General features: G+C 40.7%; 1 protein-coding gene across 4 annotated transcripts in view; it reads left to right on the top strand.

The window, feature by feature from the left end:
- Positions 1–20,878, top strand: part of AFF2 (ALF transcription elongation factor 2) — a 530,167-nt gene that overhangs the window by 229,543 nt on the left and 279,746 nt on the right. For all 4 annotated transcript variants that reach the window (XM_059732873.1, XM_019492849.2, XM_019492848.2 and 1 more), the window contains 2 exons: positions 4,146–4,266; positions 13,761–14,645. In XM_059732873.1, the coding sequence (XP_059588856.1) occupies positions 13,821–14,645 (825 nt within the window). In that variant the 5' untranslated portion in view covers positions 4,146–4,266; positions 13,761–13,820. The remainder of the gene's footprint in view (positions 1–4,145; positions 4,267–13,760; positions 14,646–20,878) is intronic.

Genomic DNA, 20,878 nt, shown 5'->3' with positions numbered 1-20,878 from the left:
TAGATTAAGGGAGTTCTGACATTGGTAGTGGTATCTAGAAGAAAGTATAGGCTAAAACCTTGCAAGCAAAGAAAATGGCTCTCATCTGATTGCATAGAGAGTTTACAAATAATACCCTCCTCATTTTCCGATGCACCATGAACTTAAGCTTGAATAAAGTGTCACTCTTTGGCTCAGGGAAAGTGTGTAATCTGTATGCATTGTAAAGTATGTGGTTTTCTATAGTTTATGCGCAAGGCCCGGTGAGTTCTGGCCAGAAGAACACATTTATAGAGGAAGAAGTCATTAACTTAGATGGATAAGCAACCATTTCCTACTGTGGAGATATTTTACATACAGGGGTTTCTTAAAGTTTTTATGTCATAGTGGGAGAGGAAAATTCAAAATTAACATTTTTTTAACATAATACCTAGAATGGTAGTGTGTGGAAGAAATACAGATAGTTCCAAATTACATAGAAGGAAGGAGTTTGCTTATGGACCTGCTGATGTCATAAAATGTACTAGCACATTTTGAATAGTTTGTGAACATCACCATGGCCCCTGGGAATGAGCTTCAGCCTTATGCTTGTTTCTTGGGTAAATGAAACATCTACTAGAAGAGAAGCATTTTGGTATGCTTCATCAAAAAGTACTGACTTACCTTCAGAGCTAATATAGCCAATATGTTAGTTATTGTGTTTTAACTTGGGTTCAAATTAGTATCGTTTTATGACTTTTGTGTTTGTAGCACAGTAATGCAGCCACTGTAAAGTGCAGTACATCCTCTTACTCATAAGGCTTTATAAAGCAAACTGTCTTTGGGAAGCCACCTTTGCTATTATTTCAGATAAGACGTAGTGGTCTGATTTTGTTCGGTTTCTGAACCATTTGCATGCTTGAGCAAAGAGCCAGACGGCATTTAGCTATCTAAGCCTGAATTAATAATGTATTCACACATTAAGGGAGAATTTTTGGCACCGTTGAAGTCAATTTTAAAACTCTGGTTGACTTGGATGGGGGTGGAATTGCACCCTGAAGCTCTAACAAGACTATGCCCAGGGGTTATCATCGCACTCAGCTGGTAAAGAACCTGTGCTCTTACTTGAACAACTAATCCTTACTTGAGCGAATCATTCCGGTAAGTGGGATGGCACTGCTTCTTTATGGACCGATTACTCACATGGAGTCGCACCCTGCTGCCATTGAGGCCATTGCTATTGACTTTGAACCCAGCGTGTCTTTGAGGATTGGATGGCACGGCTCTTAGAAATGAATGCTGTTGAAGCAGTCATGCAATTTTAGGACTGTTGAAGCCAGCCAAAATACATTCTATAGCCCTTCGAGGAGGGTGGGTGGTAGAAAGTTGTGGTCCTAATGCTGTGGGTCCAGGATCATGCCTTTAGGCCTGACCCTGAGGGGCAGCTTAAAGTGCAAAACCCCAAGTATTATTCCTTCCTTGCTTTAGGAGTGGGTGAGGGGTGGTATCATACTGGTGGTCCATACCAGCGGGGGGGTGATGTGGGAGGGAGAAGCGTACTACCAGTTGCAAATTATGACGCCCTCTGCCGCTGACTCAGCTGCATCGTCCAAGAGGGTTGTGGGAAGAGATGGAAGCGAGGTCCTGTACTCGCTCGTAGGAATCGTACTGGGGAGTTGCAGGTATATAGCACGCATGGACCCAAGTCTAGATACTCTTTCAGGGCATCCTTCTTATGCACCTGCGTGGACACGTTGTCCGAGTAACAGTGCGGCCTGTTATCTGTAATAACAGTTTGGCAGGTGGCTTTAATTTACCGTAATTTCCTGCCTGTCCCCTCCCAATACATGAAATAATAGACTTTCTGAAAAAAAATGCAGTCGTCAGGATGACTGTAGTCACATACTATTGCTTTATGTTGGCAAATGCTTCCAAGACAGTGATCTCATTATGTTAGGCAGATACAATATTATGTATTGTAAAAGGAAGGAAATAAAATGCTTTTGCTTTTGAGTTTCCAACCTGAAAATGCCAGTGGAAATCTAGCTGAGCTGAGCCCCAGCGACTCAGGTGGCTTTACATTCTGTTTATAAACCATTCTCGAGCCTTTATTCAGGCCGAGTGTGAATGATCTTGAAATGCTCAAAGCCATTATTAATTCATATTTCTGATTTTAAGAATTGCTTTGTGGCATTAGTCTTCTTTTTTTTTTTTTCCCTCCCTGTATGAAAACAAGTATGTGAGGCTAAGGATACATGAAATCATCAGGAGACAGACATATGCTTTCCTGCGGTGTCTGCAGGGTTTGCAGGTTCAAACACAACCTGCCTGAATCATAAGAACTTTAATTGAGTAGATAAAGAGGTCCTCATAATTATAAACTGCAGTAGGTATAACAAGAGGCTAAATACATAGCTGTGGTTTTAATTAGCTGGTGCTTCAAATTAGTAATTGTGGTTTCACTCAGAAATCAGTGACTTTATACACTGTTAAAGCCTCATCACTGTGCAGTTCATTCCTCATTATATCTCTCCGTGTGAAGCTTTCAATACAACATCATGCTGAGCTAAAAAGGCAAAAGTTGTAGATATTTGGTTATCTTCCAAGTGCAGTAGAGCTCTATGGAGATTAAATTCATTCTCACTAGAGATACGAGAATTAACTGTTCTTTGTTACCTATGTGGGGATATATGTGTGTGTGTGTGTGTGTGTGTGTGTGTGTGTGTGTGTGTGTGTGTGTGTGTGTGTGCATGAATTTACATGCACGTGGGTGGGTGTGCAATGCACGTACCTAGATCTAGAAAATGTAGCACTCACACATTGCTTACAACAGATACCATCAACGTGCATACTCAATTTGCTATTCAAATTGTCATCTGGAATTTGGTAGCTAATTAACTGACACAAAATAGAGCCAAAAGCCTAATAACAAATCAAATATGGGTTGAAAGCACAGAAGTGTCCTTAATGCTTGTCACATGAGGGGCTGTCAGTGCAAGTTCAAGCATGCATCCTTTTTTTTCCTCCCTTCTTCTCCTCCCCCCCCCCCCTCCTTTTCTTCCTTCAGGGTTTTAATTATAGCTTTTCTCTCAGAGGAGCAGGAGGTAGTTTGCAAAGCCAAGAGACCAAAGTACTTCATGAGCGAAGTAAATGTGATCTCTCAGCTTGTCACCCAGGTCTGGCAGGTGCAGAAAGTGAAGTGACATACAGATAACTGACATCTTGCGATCGCTGCTTGGAGGTGATAGACCTTCTTTGTGTGTTTGGTGGTGTGTCGAATGACCTGTTGCTGAAGCAAACTAATCGAAAGCCTTTCTGGGACAGCGCAACAGTGCACACTTTTTTTTTTTTTTTTTTTTTAAGTACTCCTTCTGCCCACAACCAAACTTGACACAACTTTTTTAACAAGCGCGAGGGGTTGAATTAGCTACTGTAACCCTCACCGCTGAATTGTGAGTGTTGAGACACATGCAAGTGGTACACATGAAACATAGTGAAGATGCCACCATGCCCAGTTACCTCCAGGTATGCTTTCTGCACCTAGATGCGTTCGGCCTCTGCCTGCGTGCCCGTGAGTATGCATGTGCGTATTCATATAAACAGCATGAATTGGTTATGGGACTCCTCACATACGCGCAGACACACGTGCATGCTGTATTGACATTTTTGCTGCAAAGAGTACCACGAATCTGAAAACGGAAGTTGTGTGTGTGGGTGTCATTTCCCAATGACTTGTTCTCAGAACCCGTTAGTGCGATATTTTTACCCCAAATTTACATTTGCAAAAGCGGATGGATGCATTTCTTCCAGAGTTAGCCAGTAGAGCTATCTGGTTTCTAAATTTTAATCACACGTGGCCATATGGCCCCTTTTTAGTGAGCCGCCTTTTAGTACTTCCTTTTGGAAGTAAATATTAATTACTTCCTTTTGGAAGTACTGAAAGATGGCGCAGTAACAGCCCATACTGCGCTGCGGTGGCTGCACGTGGTTATTTTTGGCTGCTGCATCACTGTACCAGTGCACTATAATGAGGGAGTACATAGTGATGGCAAAGTAGCGGTGGCATCACGGTTTTTGCCAATAGGCACTACAGCACCGCAGCATCTTGTGTAGGCACGCCCAATGAATAGTTACATGATTTATGGGATAAATTATTTATTCTGTGTTTGTCTCACCCTCTTTTCCAGTCACTATGAGCAAGACCGGAGTGCACTTAAAAGGAAGGAATGGGAGCGACGAAATCAAGAAGTCCAGCAAGATGAAGATCTCTTTGCTTCAGGTTTTAATCTCTTTGGGGAACCCTATAAGGTAAATTGCTCTAAGAGACTTTACACTTAGACGCAATCTTCCAATATTAATTAAGCCTTGTTTCACCCCCAGAAGAAGGGAAGTATTAGGGCTGCCTTCATCTACAGGTATATAGGACTTTATATATTCTGCAGATATAACTATTGTCCAAACAAATCATTTGAAGCACAGTCAAGTAACATGACCACCGGCTCCTAGTAGGTTAGTGGCAAACTCAGGAATTGAATCTAAGACTGTGGATCCTTCCTTCTTTCCCTGAACACCTAGCACATCCTCTCGATAAATATTTAGGCAATTTATAATTCTCCAAATAGATCTGTACTTCAGTTTCCCTAACTGCAAAACTGACATTTCGTCTCCTTTGTATTTTAAGAAAAAAATATACCTGGGTTGTTCAAACCAAAATCTCTTCCATAAATAATGAGTCTATAAGCTCTCCTTTGCAATCATAACTGTCCAAAAAAATCTTCAGGGAAAATATCTGAATCCTTTGGGGAGCATAACAAGGGTATCAAAGAGCCTTATGACAGGACTTATTCTCTCTAAGGAGCTTTGCTGCCTGAGATTTTCATCACCGAGGGATGTCCCCCTTTATGATTTCTGCTGCTTTGGTTTTCAGTGAGGCATTGCCTGAAGAATTCATCAGAATGTAAATTTACTTTCCTCTTTCTCCTCCCAATCAGTGACATCCATTGAAAGGCGACCACTTCATCTTTCCATTTCCCATTGTTAGCCACTGTAGGGAGGATGAGGGATCTTTGAAAATCACCAGAAAGGGAGGAGAAAAGACCAACAAATGGCTATTAATAATTATAGGCTAGGAGACTTACACAATCATATAAGGGCTATATGGTAGAAGCTTTCATTAAGCAGTTTTCTGGTTAAAACTTAATCAATGTGCTATTATATTTAATTATAATATTTTAAAATGTGTTCCTGATTTTATTTAAATGTGTGTCCATTTACATACGTACATACATACATAATAAAGGACTAAATTCATAGGTTTCATAGACATTGGAGACTCAGACAGTAAAGTTTTTCCTTATCTGCCACCTCTTTTATAAGGATAGTGGCAGCTATGAACAGCAGACTTCAGTGATCTCTGCTATGGAAAGCAGATGAAACCTTGTAGAAATAAAAAAATGAATATATTATACACTAGCTCTATATGCTGTTACCTTGCAAACTAGTTGATCTTTCTTTTGGACTTTATAACTAGTGGTTAATTCCAGTGGAATTATGTGTCTAGTAGCTCATCCAGAGTTGGGACATTGATTAAAGTCTGAAATAAATATCCCAAATTTTACCAAGTCAGTTGATATTTCAAGTGTGGGGAGTATAGAGTAGCTCATTTGAATGAGCCTCTTTAAAATGTTACAAATGACCTTGAGTCATTTCTGGGTACTACAGTATCCTTTTCCATTCTCGTGGTTACCTCTCAGAGGATGCTTCTACACAAGACATTTACTGTAGAGCTGACTAATTAGATCCACAGTTAAGTCTCAGCGGGTGCGTCTACACGTGCCCCAATGACACTGTTGTTACTGCGCCGTCATTTAGTACTTCCTTTTAGAAACAAAAGGAAGTACTAAATGACAGCGCAGTAACAGCCTGTACTGCGCCATGCCAGTGGAGCACGGTCATTTTTAGCCATAGCATCCCACTACAGCGAGGGAGTGTATTGCTACGGTGACATAGCTGCAGCATCATGGTTTGTGCCCACTGACACTACATCACCATAGCGCATTGCTACGGTGATGTAGTGTCTCGTATAGACGCTCCCAGTGGCTACATGTACGGCCCTATTAGGCCACAGGAAACTAATAAATGCCACCATCGAATAAAACAGGTCAACACAAGTACTATCCTATGGCGGTGTTGTTTAGTGCGCCATAATACATGTCTAGATGCTAGCAGGGTTGGCTGGGACATGAAGGTGCTACAGTGCGGGGGCTGCCTGCCAGCCAGCCCCTCTGCAGCATGCTGAACCAGGTCAGAGCAGCCCCAAGCTTGACCTATATACACTGCACCCAGGAAGCAATAAACTCCCTGTGTGAACTATGCCGGAGTTTCTTGTGTCACACTAATATCACGTGTAGACATGCCCAGAGATAGCTAACAAGGTCCCCAATCCAGCAAACACTTATGCAGAGGCTGACTGGGGGACTATACAAATGCGTACAATTAAGCATGCACATACATGGTTGCAGAATCATGGCTAAGGTATGTAAAATTTCATCCATGAATTGGCCAGGAACATATAAATATATAGGGAAAGACGAATAATGTTACAATGTGCAGAGACATGGTTAGGCACTTTAATTTCTTCAGTTGTCTGCATAGAGCAGTGTTTTATACATTGTACCACTTAGTGGAAGAAGTCATCTGAAACTCTTGGCTGCGCTTGATATGATAAAGCAAACAAAAGGTATTTTCAGTCCTGTTAAAGATAATACCATGTTTAACCTAACTTAGAGGTTTGGCTTCCTGATTACTCACCTTGGAAGTATTTTTGCCTCTCAATATTCTCCACTCAAGTAGTTAAATCCATATTATAGATTGGTCTTAAGACCTCCTATTGGAGCTCATGGAACAAAACAGAAAGAACTTCAAGCTCATTTCAAAATGTAAAGAGGGCACTTTTGGCATTTAATAAGGATGCACAAGTAAGAGAATACAGGCTTATGATGATGCTGTTTTGTTCATGGAATTTGTGGAGGCAGTACATTCAGGATATCCTGAATATAGGGATGCATGATACATTTGCTACATAATAAATTGTTCTTAATGTGGAGTAAAAATGGAGTGGACACATGATACAGAGCCTTTGTAGTAAATCGCTCAAATTCAAAGTAAAGTCTGCATTTGAAAAATATGCATTAACTTCAGTATGTGGACAAGTTACTATATAGAATATGTGGTGTGTCCAGTGTCTTAGTTGATTGCAAACTGGGATAACAGTTTGCTCGGTGTGAAGCATGCAGTGTCTGGGTGCTGTAATGGCACCAATTGCAGGCAGCCAGCTAGCTGAGGAGACTGAGTTGTGCGTCTGCTCCTTGCAAAGTAAAAACTCATGTAAATTATTCTTCAGTAATCACGTCATGTGTCTGTGCCCAGAATCTCTTACATGGGTAACCCTCATAGACAGGGATGTAAAATAAATGCCAGCCTGTTTTCTCAATGATAAAGAGTATTGTTGAGCCACAAATCTCCAAATAGATTCTCATTATCATTAAGTTCAATCATTTTCATTTTAAACCTTCCTTCCCTTTATTGACCTGGAAGCTGTGTGTTTGGTGAAGAATTTACCCAAAGTTAAACTAACAAACAAAATAATGAAAAACTTTGGTCTAAGGGAATATTAAAATGTATATGCTTTAAAACCGCTAATAATATCTATTATGTCATTCAAATGATAACACAGAGGTTAACACTTCTAATTTATTCCGTCATTTTGATATTTGTGTTTATTTGTGCAGACAAACTGAGCACACAAAACCTGCCTTTAAATAGCTGCATTTCCTATAATTGTTCTTAAAGGGAATTACTTACTAAAATATTCACAATCACATTCACATTGAACTCTTGAATACACCCTTTTTAGAAGTGAATAAAATGTGCCTTATGATATTACCAAAAGGATAACTGTGGGTACAAATTCAGCTGAAAAACTGAGTATGAAAGTAACAGTTTCATCTGTCTTAAATCCACAAAAAAATAAGAGGATTAAAGCCTGAATATGTGTTTTTATAATTCCATCTCTGTTTCTACCCATTTTGTCTTCATGTTTATATCAGGAGAAATTAAGGGCAAAGTTGTAGCCTGATATTTCCTTCATAGGATTACATGTTGCTAAGAGCCTAATCTCAGTTGCATTACAGTCAGGGGAAAGTTTCCTGTTGACAGATTAGGAGTTAGATCTGGTTCTCACTGGATGAATTGTCATTTGTCTTCTTGAGGAAGTATAAAAAGTAAATTCTGGGCCTGGCCTTAAAACAATGATAAATGCAGTGTCTGCCCACTTTAAGGTCTTTTTCTGTTACCAGGTATAAGCACGTCTACGTGTTATATCTCTTATGCAATTACCTTGTTACTTGCACAGAACATTTAGGCCGGCTACACTGCAAACTGACTATGGTGCCTTAAAAAGGCCCAACCAGCTATAAAGGTATTACTCGAAAATGTGTAATAACTTTAGAGCTGGTTTCTCTCCAGCTTTAATTTGCATGTGTAGGCAGTCTGCAGCTGCTGCGATCTGGTGGGGAGCTCAATGCAGCCTGGGCCTGGGAGATCATGGCAGCACCCCTCATGGCTGCTAGGACTCAGTCCCAGCTGTCCCAGCTGCTTGTGGTCCCTGCATTGGGAGCATCATCAGCAAAAGTGCGATTGTACGGATCACCCAGTAGATCCCAGGGCATCTTTACTTGGACATGTGAAGGGGGCTTAAGAGTCAGGCCTTGTGTTTCCTTCCAGCAAGGTAGCACAGGCCCCCAATTTGCTTTGTTGGTCACTCTATTTGGACTTACTGGTCAACGGTTGAACTTGCTGAAGTTGCCTTCAGCGATTTAACCCATATGCCAGTGATGTATGCAGGAAGCAAAAACTTTAGTGAAAGGATTTCTTTCCTTTTTCATCAGGTCGGACCAGTCTCTGTGACACCATGTAAATCTGGAGCAACTAAATCTGAAGCTACTCCATATTCACTCTGGTGTCGCTGGCTTTAGAACATGGCATGCTTTCTAACCTGAACTTTGTTCCTATAGCAATGCCTAAGAAGGGGCAGAAGGAGGAGAAAGAGAAAGTATCTATCAAGGATGGGTAGAACGGCTCTATTGTAAGCAACGGTGTCATATCCTCAGCTGATATAAATTACCAAATCAGTCTAGTTAATGAAGGGATGCTTCTTATCATAAGCTGAAAAGCTAGCCTATTAATTTCCAGGAGAACCAGGGAAGAAGGTAGAGAGAGGAGGGAGATGGAGGTAAGGAGAAGAGATCACAGGAAATGGAAGGCATCTGTTTCCTTCTCTTTGGTCCCCTGTGCTAGAAACTTATTTGCAAATCTACCATCCTCTAGTCACGATGGGCTTTTTTACACACGTAGGCACCACAGCGCGGGGCACTTTGAAAAGCTCCCGGCACCGTGGCGCTTGCAGGTGGATAAGTGGCGAAATGCACATCAGTGGCACACTTTTGAACTAAAACACACAGGAGGTGCTGTAGTGCAAAAGTGCATCGCCACTGTTTTCTGTGCGCTGACACGCATTTTGCCACTTATACACCTGCACACGGCGCAGCACAGGTCACCTCAGCTCGCAGCAATTAATCACATCTGCTCCAAAGTGGCATATCTCCAGCGCATTGCAGGGAAAAAAAGTATGTGTATGTATGCCCTATATCAGTAAGCCAGAAATGAAGGTTTTGCAATGGAGGTTGCTGCTCTGCGTGGGTGGAAGAGAAAACAGAAAAGCAGCTCCCATCAGTAGCTGCCAGCTGTTTGAGAATGCCCTAAAGTTTGTAAGATTAAGGGAAAGGTGGATTAATGAGCAAGAGATCAATTTAATTGCAGTTTATTGCCTGGCTCTGGCTCTGCCATTTATCACATGGGTTTTACCATGACTTGGGTACCACAGTGCAGGTGGTGTATCTGTCTCAATCTCTGCCTAATTATTATGTGCACTTATCTACCTACCATATCTATTTAAAACAATAAAATATATAATGTTGTAAAAGCTCTTGGTAGATATACTTTATATCTACTGAGCACACGTATATGTACCTATGTGTATGCATATATGAATTTTCGGACCTTTTGATTGCCAGCGTTTCATGCAGGAAATAATGCTTTCAAATATGTGGTGCCACCTACCACCATTTTGGACAGCAAGGATAATGAGCCTCATGCTATCCATTGCCAGGTATGGCAGAAGTAGGCTAAGAGCTGTCTCCTTCAAATCCTGGCCCATCCTATTGCTGATTCATTTGGAGTAGATGATATCTCAGTCTCAGGTGATCTGGTTTGGAGACACTTGAAACAGTGATGTCAGAACTTTTCTGGCAGGGGCAGCAATTTTACTAGTTAATTGTTGATGCCTTTTACTGGTTTGAATTAATATATAGACTCAGCTATAATGAGTCTCTCATAAAAGAACTGGATGGGAAATAGTCTGTACTTTTTCAAAGGATTTGCCTAGGAAGAGTTCAGCTTGAGAACTGGGACACTAAAGCATGATCCTCTAAAGGGAGCCTTTACAGAATGTTACATTTTTTTATATATTTTTTTTTAGGATAACCCCTCCACAGTGTTCAAGCTTAGCATAAAAGATCTCAGCCCTGAGTCCGTGGAGATTAGTTATATCGAGGTATGAGGCAGCGAATGAATTATGAATCCTCAAGTTTCATACAAATTATCACAAGAAGTCATGTAAATTGGGCGTATGTTTGAATGCATTAGTTCTTTTCTTTGTAGAAGGAGAATGAGATAGCTAGCTAGCGAATTAGCCTTCCGATAAGATTTTATTACTGTTTATTTTCAAAGCAAAGAACCAAACAGAGGAAAGGTGTGCACTTCCTAAATTAAGGGGAGGCCAGAATGAGGGGGAACGCCGCTCATTGTGAGTCACAAGCCAGAACATGAACTTATATCTCAAAATACTTGGAAAATGTATTCCCTTGACGGTGGGGAAACTGTGATTCAACTTGCTGTTCAGAAAATAAAGACTGTAGCGGTTTTAGTTTAAGAAAGCAACCAATTACCCAGAACAGGAAGTGAGAACCTGTCCCCATCCTGCAGGTAACATATAATGGCTACCTGGATTTCATTTGTGTTGAGTTTGTAGTAAGGCTTGGCAAGAATACTCAGCTTTAAACAAAAAAGCTAAATCTGTTTAGCAAAAAAGAAAGGAAGAAAGCAAAGAAAGAAAGCCATACTGATATTTTTATGATTTAACAGTAGATTATACCCAGATTATACCTATGTATCACCTTGACCCCAGTGAGGTTACATCATAGGCAGAATTTAGCCTTATATGTGCCTCATATATATGAATTAAAGGTATGTCAACTGACAGTGGATATACATTTAATTTTAAGTATTTTTTTTTTTTGTTCTGAAAGCCTGATCCAGATCCATTCAGGTCAATTCTAATCTTTACATTGATTTCTGTAAGCATTGCTTCAGGGTCTTAGAGATTTTAAAATAGACTGAGGATTCCTATATTAATTATCTCTGCTTTTCAGGAAAGGCTCATTTTCCCCCCGCCACTAATACTCTCAGAAACGAACCGCAAATAATAATTCCACACATTTATATCATATCTTTCATTCCAAAGATGTAAGCATTTTCCATAAAACAGTGCTAATATGAACTGAAATGACATTTAGCATTATATGACGTACAGAAAAATACCTGAGAGACTTTGATAAAAATGATTGAAAATCTGTGTACTAAAATTAAAATATTGATTCCCCCCCTAACGGCATAGAGAAGATGCCCTTTTATGCATTGCCATGATGTTCAAATGTTACAGTGCAGGAATATGTTCCTAGTACATTTTTTACGTTTCCCCTGAGCTTTATGGGACAGTGCGTTAAATGCAAATTGAAAGACTAACCCAAACTTAGAGGAAAGGCGGCGTGGTCAGAAAAGTGGCCCTTTCGCATGTGCTATAGTGCAAGGAGTTAAAATGTTTGGGAGGGAAGGAGAGAACAGAACAAGTATGTAAGTGTTTAAAGCTCGCATCGTAATTCCTGCCGTGCCCTTAAGCACAATGGAATCTCCTTGTTTTAAATTTGGGGGTTGAACAGAGAGCCTGGTTTTGGCTGCTGCCCAAATGGCTCATTGTGCAACTCAGTTGAAGGAGACTGCTCATATACAAAGAGCTTATTCTTGGCTTAGCTAGAATATAATTTTTGCCACTAAAATGACCAACCTAGGGACTTAGTGGATGAAAGTGATTCACAGTCCCACACAACTGTAACCATTAACTATGTCTGTGTAGGAGCACCGGCGAAAAATGTATACAGACAAAAACAACACTGAACGGTTAATTTTTAAATCGCTGCCTCAGTGCAGTGATAATATAAGTTACAATCCCTGAAAGTGAGCAAAAGGAAATTTGCATTGATTATCTTCTTTCCCAACGGTTTCTGCTGCATGAGAAGAACTAAACGAGAGGAGGAAACTTTTTGCAATATTCCTCTCATCTCTAGGCTAGTTCAGCATTGGAAATTTAAGCCGATATTCCAAGAGAAACCCACTTGTAGGGTTTCTTTCATCATTCACGCTTTTTCTTGGCATTTGAAGAAATGGGAGACTTAACATAAAGTATGAGCACACATTGGGAGATAGGAAATATAAAGCTCCAATCCTGCCACATATATTGTGGCTTCAAACTGAATTTACAGATTGTAGAAATTTACCATATGCTTGAACAGAAACCATAGTTTGGAAAGCGCTGTTTTTACCCCTTGAGTGTTATAAAGCGATGAACGTATACAGAGAATAGGTTGTTTAATGCAGTGGTGGTGCTTTCAATGTAACATAAAGGCCCAGAAGAGGACGGGTATGTTGGCTGTGGCCTAAGATGACTTTTTTTAAAACAAAAAGAGAAAAAAATTAGCAGTATATCAGTTATTCCCTTTGTGCTTATTTGCATAGGTTTTTTTTATATATAGCAGCGGAAAAAGTACTTCAAAAGGAAAAAATGATAGCGGTCAGGTTTGCTTGCTTCAAACTGCAGTCGCTGTTAACTGCCTGATTCACAGACATGTACAACACACTCTTAGACAACAGAGGCGTCCTGGTACTTCAAACTTCAGTAGTCATCGGTATTTATATCTTTCTTGATGCAACATCTTTGGAAGGCTCTTTTAGTGGTATGGTACTTCACTAGTCGGAAATGTACATTTTCTAGGTCTCAGCTATTAGGGACCCAGGGCCCGACTGAGCCTTCAGTGGGGAAGAAATTCAGATTACACCACAGATCATTTTGGTCCATTAGAGTTAATGAAGTTGTAGGCCAGCTGCCAGGTATATTAGAATTATGGGTCAAGGAGATGGTATCAAAATAGCATATTTAAATAAAATGCTTGATTGCAATTCAAATACTCCTTGACCAGTAATTGTACATCCACATTTTGCAGGATATAAAATGTGCAAGCCCGCCGTATCAGAGATAAAATCAGGCGATGTTGCTTATAGCATCATAACTGATGTAATTTAAACCTTTCTCTGAGAGCATATTTAAGAAAACAGGAAGCAGTATACAACTGTTACTCATGCAAGCCTGTTCCAAGAGGTTCTCTGAACACAGTTATTGATGGGTTTTTCTTACATAACATATGCAAAATGTAATTGAAATTAAATTAAATGTCAGCATGACACCATTAAACAGCTAACATTTGCCATCTTTTTCAAGACAACTATTCCAAGCAGAAACTTTACAGCCACAGGATTCACTCACCCTTTTCCTTACGTTTTTGTCATTTTAGACAAACAAAGGTGATGCCCTTGCAAACCGTGTCCAGAACACGCTGGGAAACTATGATGAAATGAAGGACTTGTTAACCAACCATTCCAACCAGAGCCACCTTGTAGGAATCCCAAAGAATTCGGTACCACAGACTCCCATTGATAAAAATGAACAGAGCTTTTTTCCAGAACAAAGAAACAGGATGATCCCATCTCACCAGATCAGTGGTCACTCGTCAACATCAATGCCACCTCCTTCGTCCCTGTCATCCAATTCTGCTTTGCTACACGGTCACCAGAGCAGCAGGAAATCCAGGACAGACTGGTCACGTGGTGGTCACAACTCTAATGCTGCACAGCCAAGCCAAGCCAGTAGCCAACAGAGTAGGTCAAAGCATAGCTCTTCACATGACCAGCCTCAAAGCCGGTATGAAGACCCCTACAGTTGTCAGAGCGAGCAGCATAAAAGTGGAGGAGCTGAAGAAGCAAACCCTGCTGCTTCATCATCACATTCACGGAGGCATAATCATTCAAAGTCAACGAGTAGCGAACACACTTATAAAGAAAACAGTCATTCAAAGTCACCAACAGAACTTGAATTTGTAGCACATGGTCCTGGATCTCCACTTCCTTCTACATCCTTGTTATCTGCAACCAATGGTCTTTCAACCCAGAATTTCCCACCAGGACTGCACTGTAAAACTAGCATGGTCCAACAAAAGCCCACAGCATATGTGAGACCTATGGATGGTCAGGACCAAGTACCGAATGACTCGCCTGAACTCAAACCTCCAGTAGAAATTGAGAGTGGATATGGAAACCAATCATTTGGAACGCTGTTGGAAGGAAAAGCTAATGTACCCAGTTCTAAGAATAAACTACCAAAGCTCCCTCAAGCTAGTGAAGTAAGTACTTTCAAGCAATTTCTTTGGTGGTGTCCCATGAGTATTTATCATACTGCGCATTTGTTACTGAAATATGCAATTCCTTTTCTCAGAATAATGCCATAAATACACCCCTTTCCTTGAATATGCATAGTTCCATATTCCCTTTTGATTTCTGTGACAACCTTAGTAAGTTATATTAAGCGAAGCTTTAATACTCTACCATGCAACGCTAACGTTGGTTGATTCCCAGTAATATTAAAGGACTGGCTCCTCAGGTGGCTTAAATCCGTGAATACCAGCACAGTTTCTGGCTACATAATTCTGGTATCTCTGTGTTCATCCTCGTAGTTCCAAGTTTTGCCTACCTGCGTAGAAGTTAATCCGACTTGAGTGCCGTCATGCGCTTTTCCAAGACCCCCTCCCCCCCCCCAACCAAAAAACCCACTCCTTAAAATGCCTTGACCATCTTAATGCCAGTGATTCTGAATGGACAATGATAAGAGGTACATTTTCAGAGTTTGTTTCTCAATCCCATTGACTTTAATGGAGTTAATGTGGCTTAAGGTCTGAGCAACACTTGTGTAAATGTATCCCGTTAAATCTTTATGGATTTTTCAATAGCACTTAGCATTGGGATTCACTTCCAATTCCTGGCACCAAGAGCTGAAGTTGTTGAGTTTTGTGTCTCTGGTCAGCACGACAGTCCTGTGATTAGAAGTTATAGTTAGCTGCTATTTGTGTCCTGAACCTTTTCTGCACAGCTGTTTTGCAAGGGGTCCATCTGAAACATTTATATTTTATCATGTATTTCTTATTCAGACTTGCTGTAAAGCAGTAACCATTGCAAGGTAGGTTTATAGACTGTGTATGAACAGAGTTGCAATATGGGTTTTTCATAGCTTTCTGTTTCCCCCGTGATATTTCCCTGCTTGGTAATATTTTAATACCAGAAATGAGGAATGATACACTCTTAAACCACTTTATTGCAAAAGGTCAGCTTTTTCTATTGGAATAATTGTTTCAAGCCAATAATTTGTTTGACTATTTAAAAACTTGATGTTATTTATTAACATTCCAGGCAGCAACAAAGACTGATGTGTTTTGCAGTAGAGCTTGGAATAATTTTCTGGGAACTGCATCTGAAAACAGTAAAAGGCCTATTTATATCAAGTGGAAGCTGAGAGTTGCTTGCAGATGGTGTTTTATTAGAAAATGTATTTGTTAATAAATGTAGCTTTGTACAAGATTACTTTACAGATGTTTCTGTTTATTTTTACCTTAGGTTAAAAATCTGCTGATGTAGATAGCTTCAGACTCTGTTGCGATGTGTCGCTAGTATTGTTTGGCAAGTAAATAATTGCATGCAAATGAAATAATGATGTTGCAAAGGCAAATACATTTATTCACTTTTGCCATCTATTAAAACAACAATGAGTCAATAGACACGCTTTGAAGTGCAGCATTAATATGAAGTACTACTTCTGCTGCAGAACATGAGTCTGGTATCAGCTGTAAAGTTTGCCTGCCTTTTCCCTGTACCTTCAACATGGAGGGTAAAATCCTGGCCCTATTGAATCCAATAGGAGATTCACCAATGATTTCCGCGGGGGAGGATTTTACCCAGAATCCTCTCTGCACAGCTTGAAATATATCTGATGAGAACCGTATATGTTTGTTTTGGTTAATGGAAAAGCTGGTAGTTACCCAGATGAAAAATTATGTTGTGAATTTGTGGCTGTAGCTGCTTTGGTTTATATCCTGTGTAGTGAAAAGTATATGTGTATAATTAACTTCATTTATGATGAGATAAATAGTAAACTCGAGTCTCTTTAGCAGTGACTGCAGATAATAATCTTAAAATAGTCTGTGTGTTATAAAAGCGAAGAATGAGTTGCAGATGGAAAGAAGCCATGAAGCCGTGTTGAAGGAAGGAATGGCTTTCTACTCCTATTGAGAACATCTGACAAGCCTCAAAGCTGTGGGCCGTATGCAAGCAAAACTCCTCTGGGTTTCAGGGGTTGTTTTTCTTATGTCAGGATGGCAAACTTTGTCCCTCTGTGTTTTTCCACAGATGTGCATCATGAATTTGATTTACCTTACATTTGGCAATAAAACTCTTTCCAATCCAACATTATAGATAACTGGTTTAGTTTAAGCTTAATCAGAACTGACAGTGCACACCTGTGAAACCCATAACCTTTTCAGAATGACTGCAGAGAGTGGCTCTGTTGTAATTTTTATACAATTGATGTGGAGGCTTATGATCCTTTGGTGGTGCTTATCAATTTATGAACCTTCCCTAGCCACCTCCAGCAGTAGTGATCTGCTTGAAACAATTTCACTTTTGCTCCACAGGGTTGCCTTCTAATATCCTTCCAGGTGGTGGTGGGACTGATCTCCTGCGACCCACTGGCTGGAGAGTTGCATTTTTGGACACTTCTCCTCATTGGCTTTGTGGTTCGCGTACGTGCTTTAAGCAGGATTTTCAAGCTCGTCTCATCCTAGCTGGTCCATTTGCATACCAAGATGGCACACCCAAGCTTTCGGGTGCTCCCGACATTGTGCACCTGAAAATCAGATGTAAGCGAACAGCTTTGTATGGGCAGGTATGGCATGCTGGCAGTTGCAGGAGCTGGCTGCATGAATTGGTGCGTGCAGATCGGAGGTTTTGATTCGACCAGGTGTTTGCTGCCCACAACTCTGTAGCGAAATCCTCGAAGCATGCAGATTTAAAGGGTGGGCAGGGGCCACGTTGGAAACACGGCTCAGTTTATCATAGCTTTTAGGAAGTGGAGCACATTGGAGAAATTCTGCCACGCGTGAGGAAGTGATCAATTTTATAACACGTTTCGTATCACCTGGGATGTTGCTCTAGGGTCCGTGCATAGCCGCCGAGTCCTGTTCTGCCCTCAGATGCACCCGAGACGTACTCAACTCCGGTAACGGTAGCAAAGAAGTTGTTTGCTCATTGCTGAAGTCCACTGTGCATCCGCCATATCATTTGGGGATCTACTTACTATTAATGGATCCTTTAGGTTCTCTTTTTTCCCACCCCGCCTCTGGGAGCATAGACCCAACGTCTTAGTTTTTTATTACATCTGGGATTTTCTAACTGTTAAGGTAAAGAACCTTAGTGTGTCAGTATTTTGAACTGCACGCTACCTACAGCAAATAGTCTTGCCAACCCTAACCATCCCGAAGTTATGAGTCAGGCCTCCCAAAATCCTGAGATTGCCTTACAAATAAGGCTATTATTAAAAAATCCAATTAATGTAGGTTTTAATTTGCCTCTTGTTGTTTAAAGGTTCAAACTTCCTAGCAATTTTTGAGTGCTAGAAGCATCGTTTTTCATGTCATCTGTGTTTTAGAGGTCGTCATATGACTCCAAGTATTGGCCTTGCAGAAAAGTCATCAAATATTGTGATACTTGTGGTAGAGAGTTGATAGGACCGATGGTTAGTCGAAGCATAAAATCAGTAATAAGCTTCACGGCACCAGCATTTTTTTTTTTTACCAGGTCTTTCATTGCAGTTCTGATCTCTTTCTTTCCATGCTTATACACATCTGTTAATTTTTGAGCTGGCATGTAACATTCGGTAACCAGTGATGAGCCTGGGCTGCCATACAGAGCATTTTTACTGCATAGAGAGTTCCACCTACTTAAGCGGTATGATGGTACATGATGATACCTTAACTCTAAACGCGAGTTATGTGGCTAAATCCTAGGCATTTCTTTGAAAACGTAGGGGTTAGAGACCACTGCAACAGCTGATCCTCTCTTTGCTGTGTTCAAATCCCAAATCTTAATATTCCTATGTCTATTTAAACCTTTAGGAATCAGGTGCTTGCAAATTATATCATATTGTCTAACTTAGCAGGAGGCAGCTGAGAGAGAGTCCATGCCTTTCAGTTTGAGCTTGAACAGAAATTATTAAATGCCTTGACTAAAGCAAGGGGTTTCCGGTTTGCAGAAACATCAGAGCAGATTCCAGTTAAGTTCCTGAAAAATGTAATGTGTGCTGGTAGAGAACAATGCACGGGTTTCCAATAATTGTTTAGGACCAAATAAATCAAGGGCAATGAAGATAATTTTTACTTATAAGACAGAGTTCTCTGGAACTGCTGAATGGCTGACCTAATGTTCCTGCAAAGGCGAAAACAGTCAGATACTGAATTTCTCCTGAAAATGCAGAGCTATGAACACATCCAAAAGGCCTGTAACACCCATGTCACCACCCACTTAAGTAATGAAAGATGGAGAACTTCTATTTTCACATTACTTCTAGGAAAATATTTTGACGGGTTCACTATAGAGCAAAGTGATAAGCTTTTGTTATATGTGTTTCAAATCATCCTGTTATCGCTGCATGTATTGATTAGCTTAGTACTTTCTGAGCTAGCTATAAAAAAGGCTGCTCTCTTTCTGCATTAAAGAGCAAGAAAAATTGACAGGTAGATAACAATATTGATTGAACCCAAATAGTAAATGCAGGAAGCTTTATATATGACTTATAAAACTCTTTATGGGAAGCAAAGCCGGTTTAGTATGGTTTTTTTTTAATTGAATGGAGGGCAAAAGTCTTTAGTTAACTAACTTCACCTTCCATCCCCTTGGAAATGCATGGGGCTTTGTTTGCCAAATGCAGCAAATTACTGTATTTGTAGGCAAGTTGCCTCTTCCAAATGCAGGTTTTCCCTCTCCCCCAAAAGTTTGGGGTCTGTAGAGGAATGGGCTGAATAGAGCATTAGGCTGAAATCCCCTTGCTTGGTTCATATTTCAAAAGTCTGAGGCCACAAACCCAACCAAAAGAGCAGTATTTCTTGCAGTATTACAGGTTACAGCCATGTGTTTTGCATTTGTAAATACTGTGAGAAGTAATGTTCTTGTGATATTTCTAAATGAAGAACATATGACACCACCCCTTTTTTTGTGGCCTTTTCTGGCTTTGTAAAACTATTGTCCTACTACTCAGACTCTCATTAACAGGGCAGTTTTTGGAGGGGGTAGCCTTTTTGGGGTGTCCTGGTTTCAGTAAAATACCCAAAGATAACCATTTAGGGCTCAATTCCTCAATGTTAGGAGTTTTCCGTTTAACTTCAATGGATGCAGAATCATGCCCATGAAATAAAGCCAGGAAAACAGATCTAAATAAGATCAAGTGAAGTGCTCCAGGGGTCAGTCCTGGGGCCGTTTTTGTTCAATATCGTTATTAATGATTTGGAAGATGGGATGGATTGCACCTTCACCAAGCTGGGGGGAGCAGTAGATATGCTGGAGGGTAGGGTTAGGATTCAGAGAAACCTAGATATATTGGAGGATTGGACCAAAAGAAATGTCATGAGGTTCAACAAGGACAAGTGCAAAGTCCTGCACAGAAGAATCCCATGCACTGATACAGACTTGGGACAAACTAAGCAGCAGCTCTGCAGAAAAGGACCTGTGGGTGACAGTGGACAATAAGATGGATATGAGCTAACAGTGTGCCCTTGTTGCCAAGAAGGCTAACAGCATCCTGGACTGCATTAATAGGTGTGTTGCCAACAGATGGAGGGAAGTGATTATTCCTCTCTGTTCATCACTGGTGAGGCCACATCTGGAGTCCTGTATCCAGTTTTGGGCCCCCCACTACAGAAAGGATGTGGACAAGTTGGAAAGAGATCAATGGAGGGCAGCGAAAATGGTTCGGGGGCTGGGGCACATGACCTTTGAGGAGAGGCTGAGGGAACTGGGCTTATTTAGCCTGCAGAAGAGAAGACTGAGGGGGGATTTGATAGCAGCCTTTAATTACCTGAAGGGGGGTTACAAAGAGGATGGAGATGAACTGTTTTCAGTGGTGGCGGAGCACTGGAAGGGGTTACCTAGAGCAGTGCTGCAATCTCCATCCTTGGAGGTTTTTAAGGCCTGGCTTGACAAAGCCCTAGCTGGAACAATCTAATTGGGACCAGTCCTGCTTTGAGCAGGGGGTTGGACTAGACGTGACCTCCAGGGGTCCCTTCCAACCTTCATTTTCTATGATTCTAAGATTATAGACCTCTAAATCCATAATTATAGGGGGCAATGGTGATTTATTGTTGTTGTTGTTGTTGTTTTTTCCCTATTTCATTACCTTGACTGGTAGGAGTGGAAGTAGAAATGCTAGCATCCTTTAAGATCACCACTTTTTGTAAGATGCCAAGGCTAAGCAAGTGTTGAATAATGGATTTCCAGACTTTCCTAGGTACCCATTTTTTAATTAAATGGCTGCGCTCAT

This window comes from Alligator mississippiensis, chromosome 8 (genome assembly GCF_030867095.1).
Source record: "Alligator mississippiensis isolate rAllMis1 chromosome 8, rAllMis1, whole genome shotgun sequence".
Classification (NCBI taxonomy): Eukaryota; Metazoa; Chordata; order Crocodylia; family Alligatoridae; genus Alligator; species Alligator mississippiensis.
Note: the sequence above shows the minus strand (reverse complement) of the source record. Positions and strands in the feature narration are given on the sequence as shown.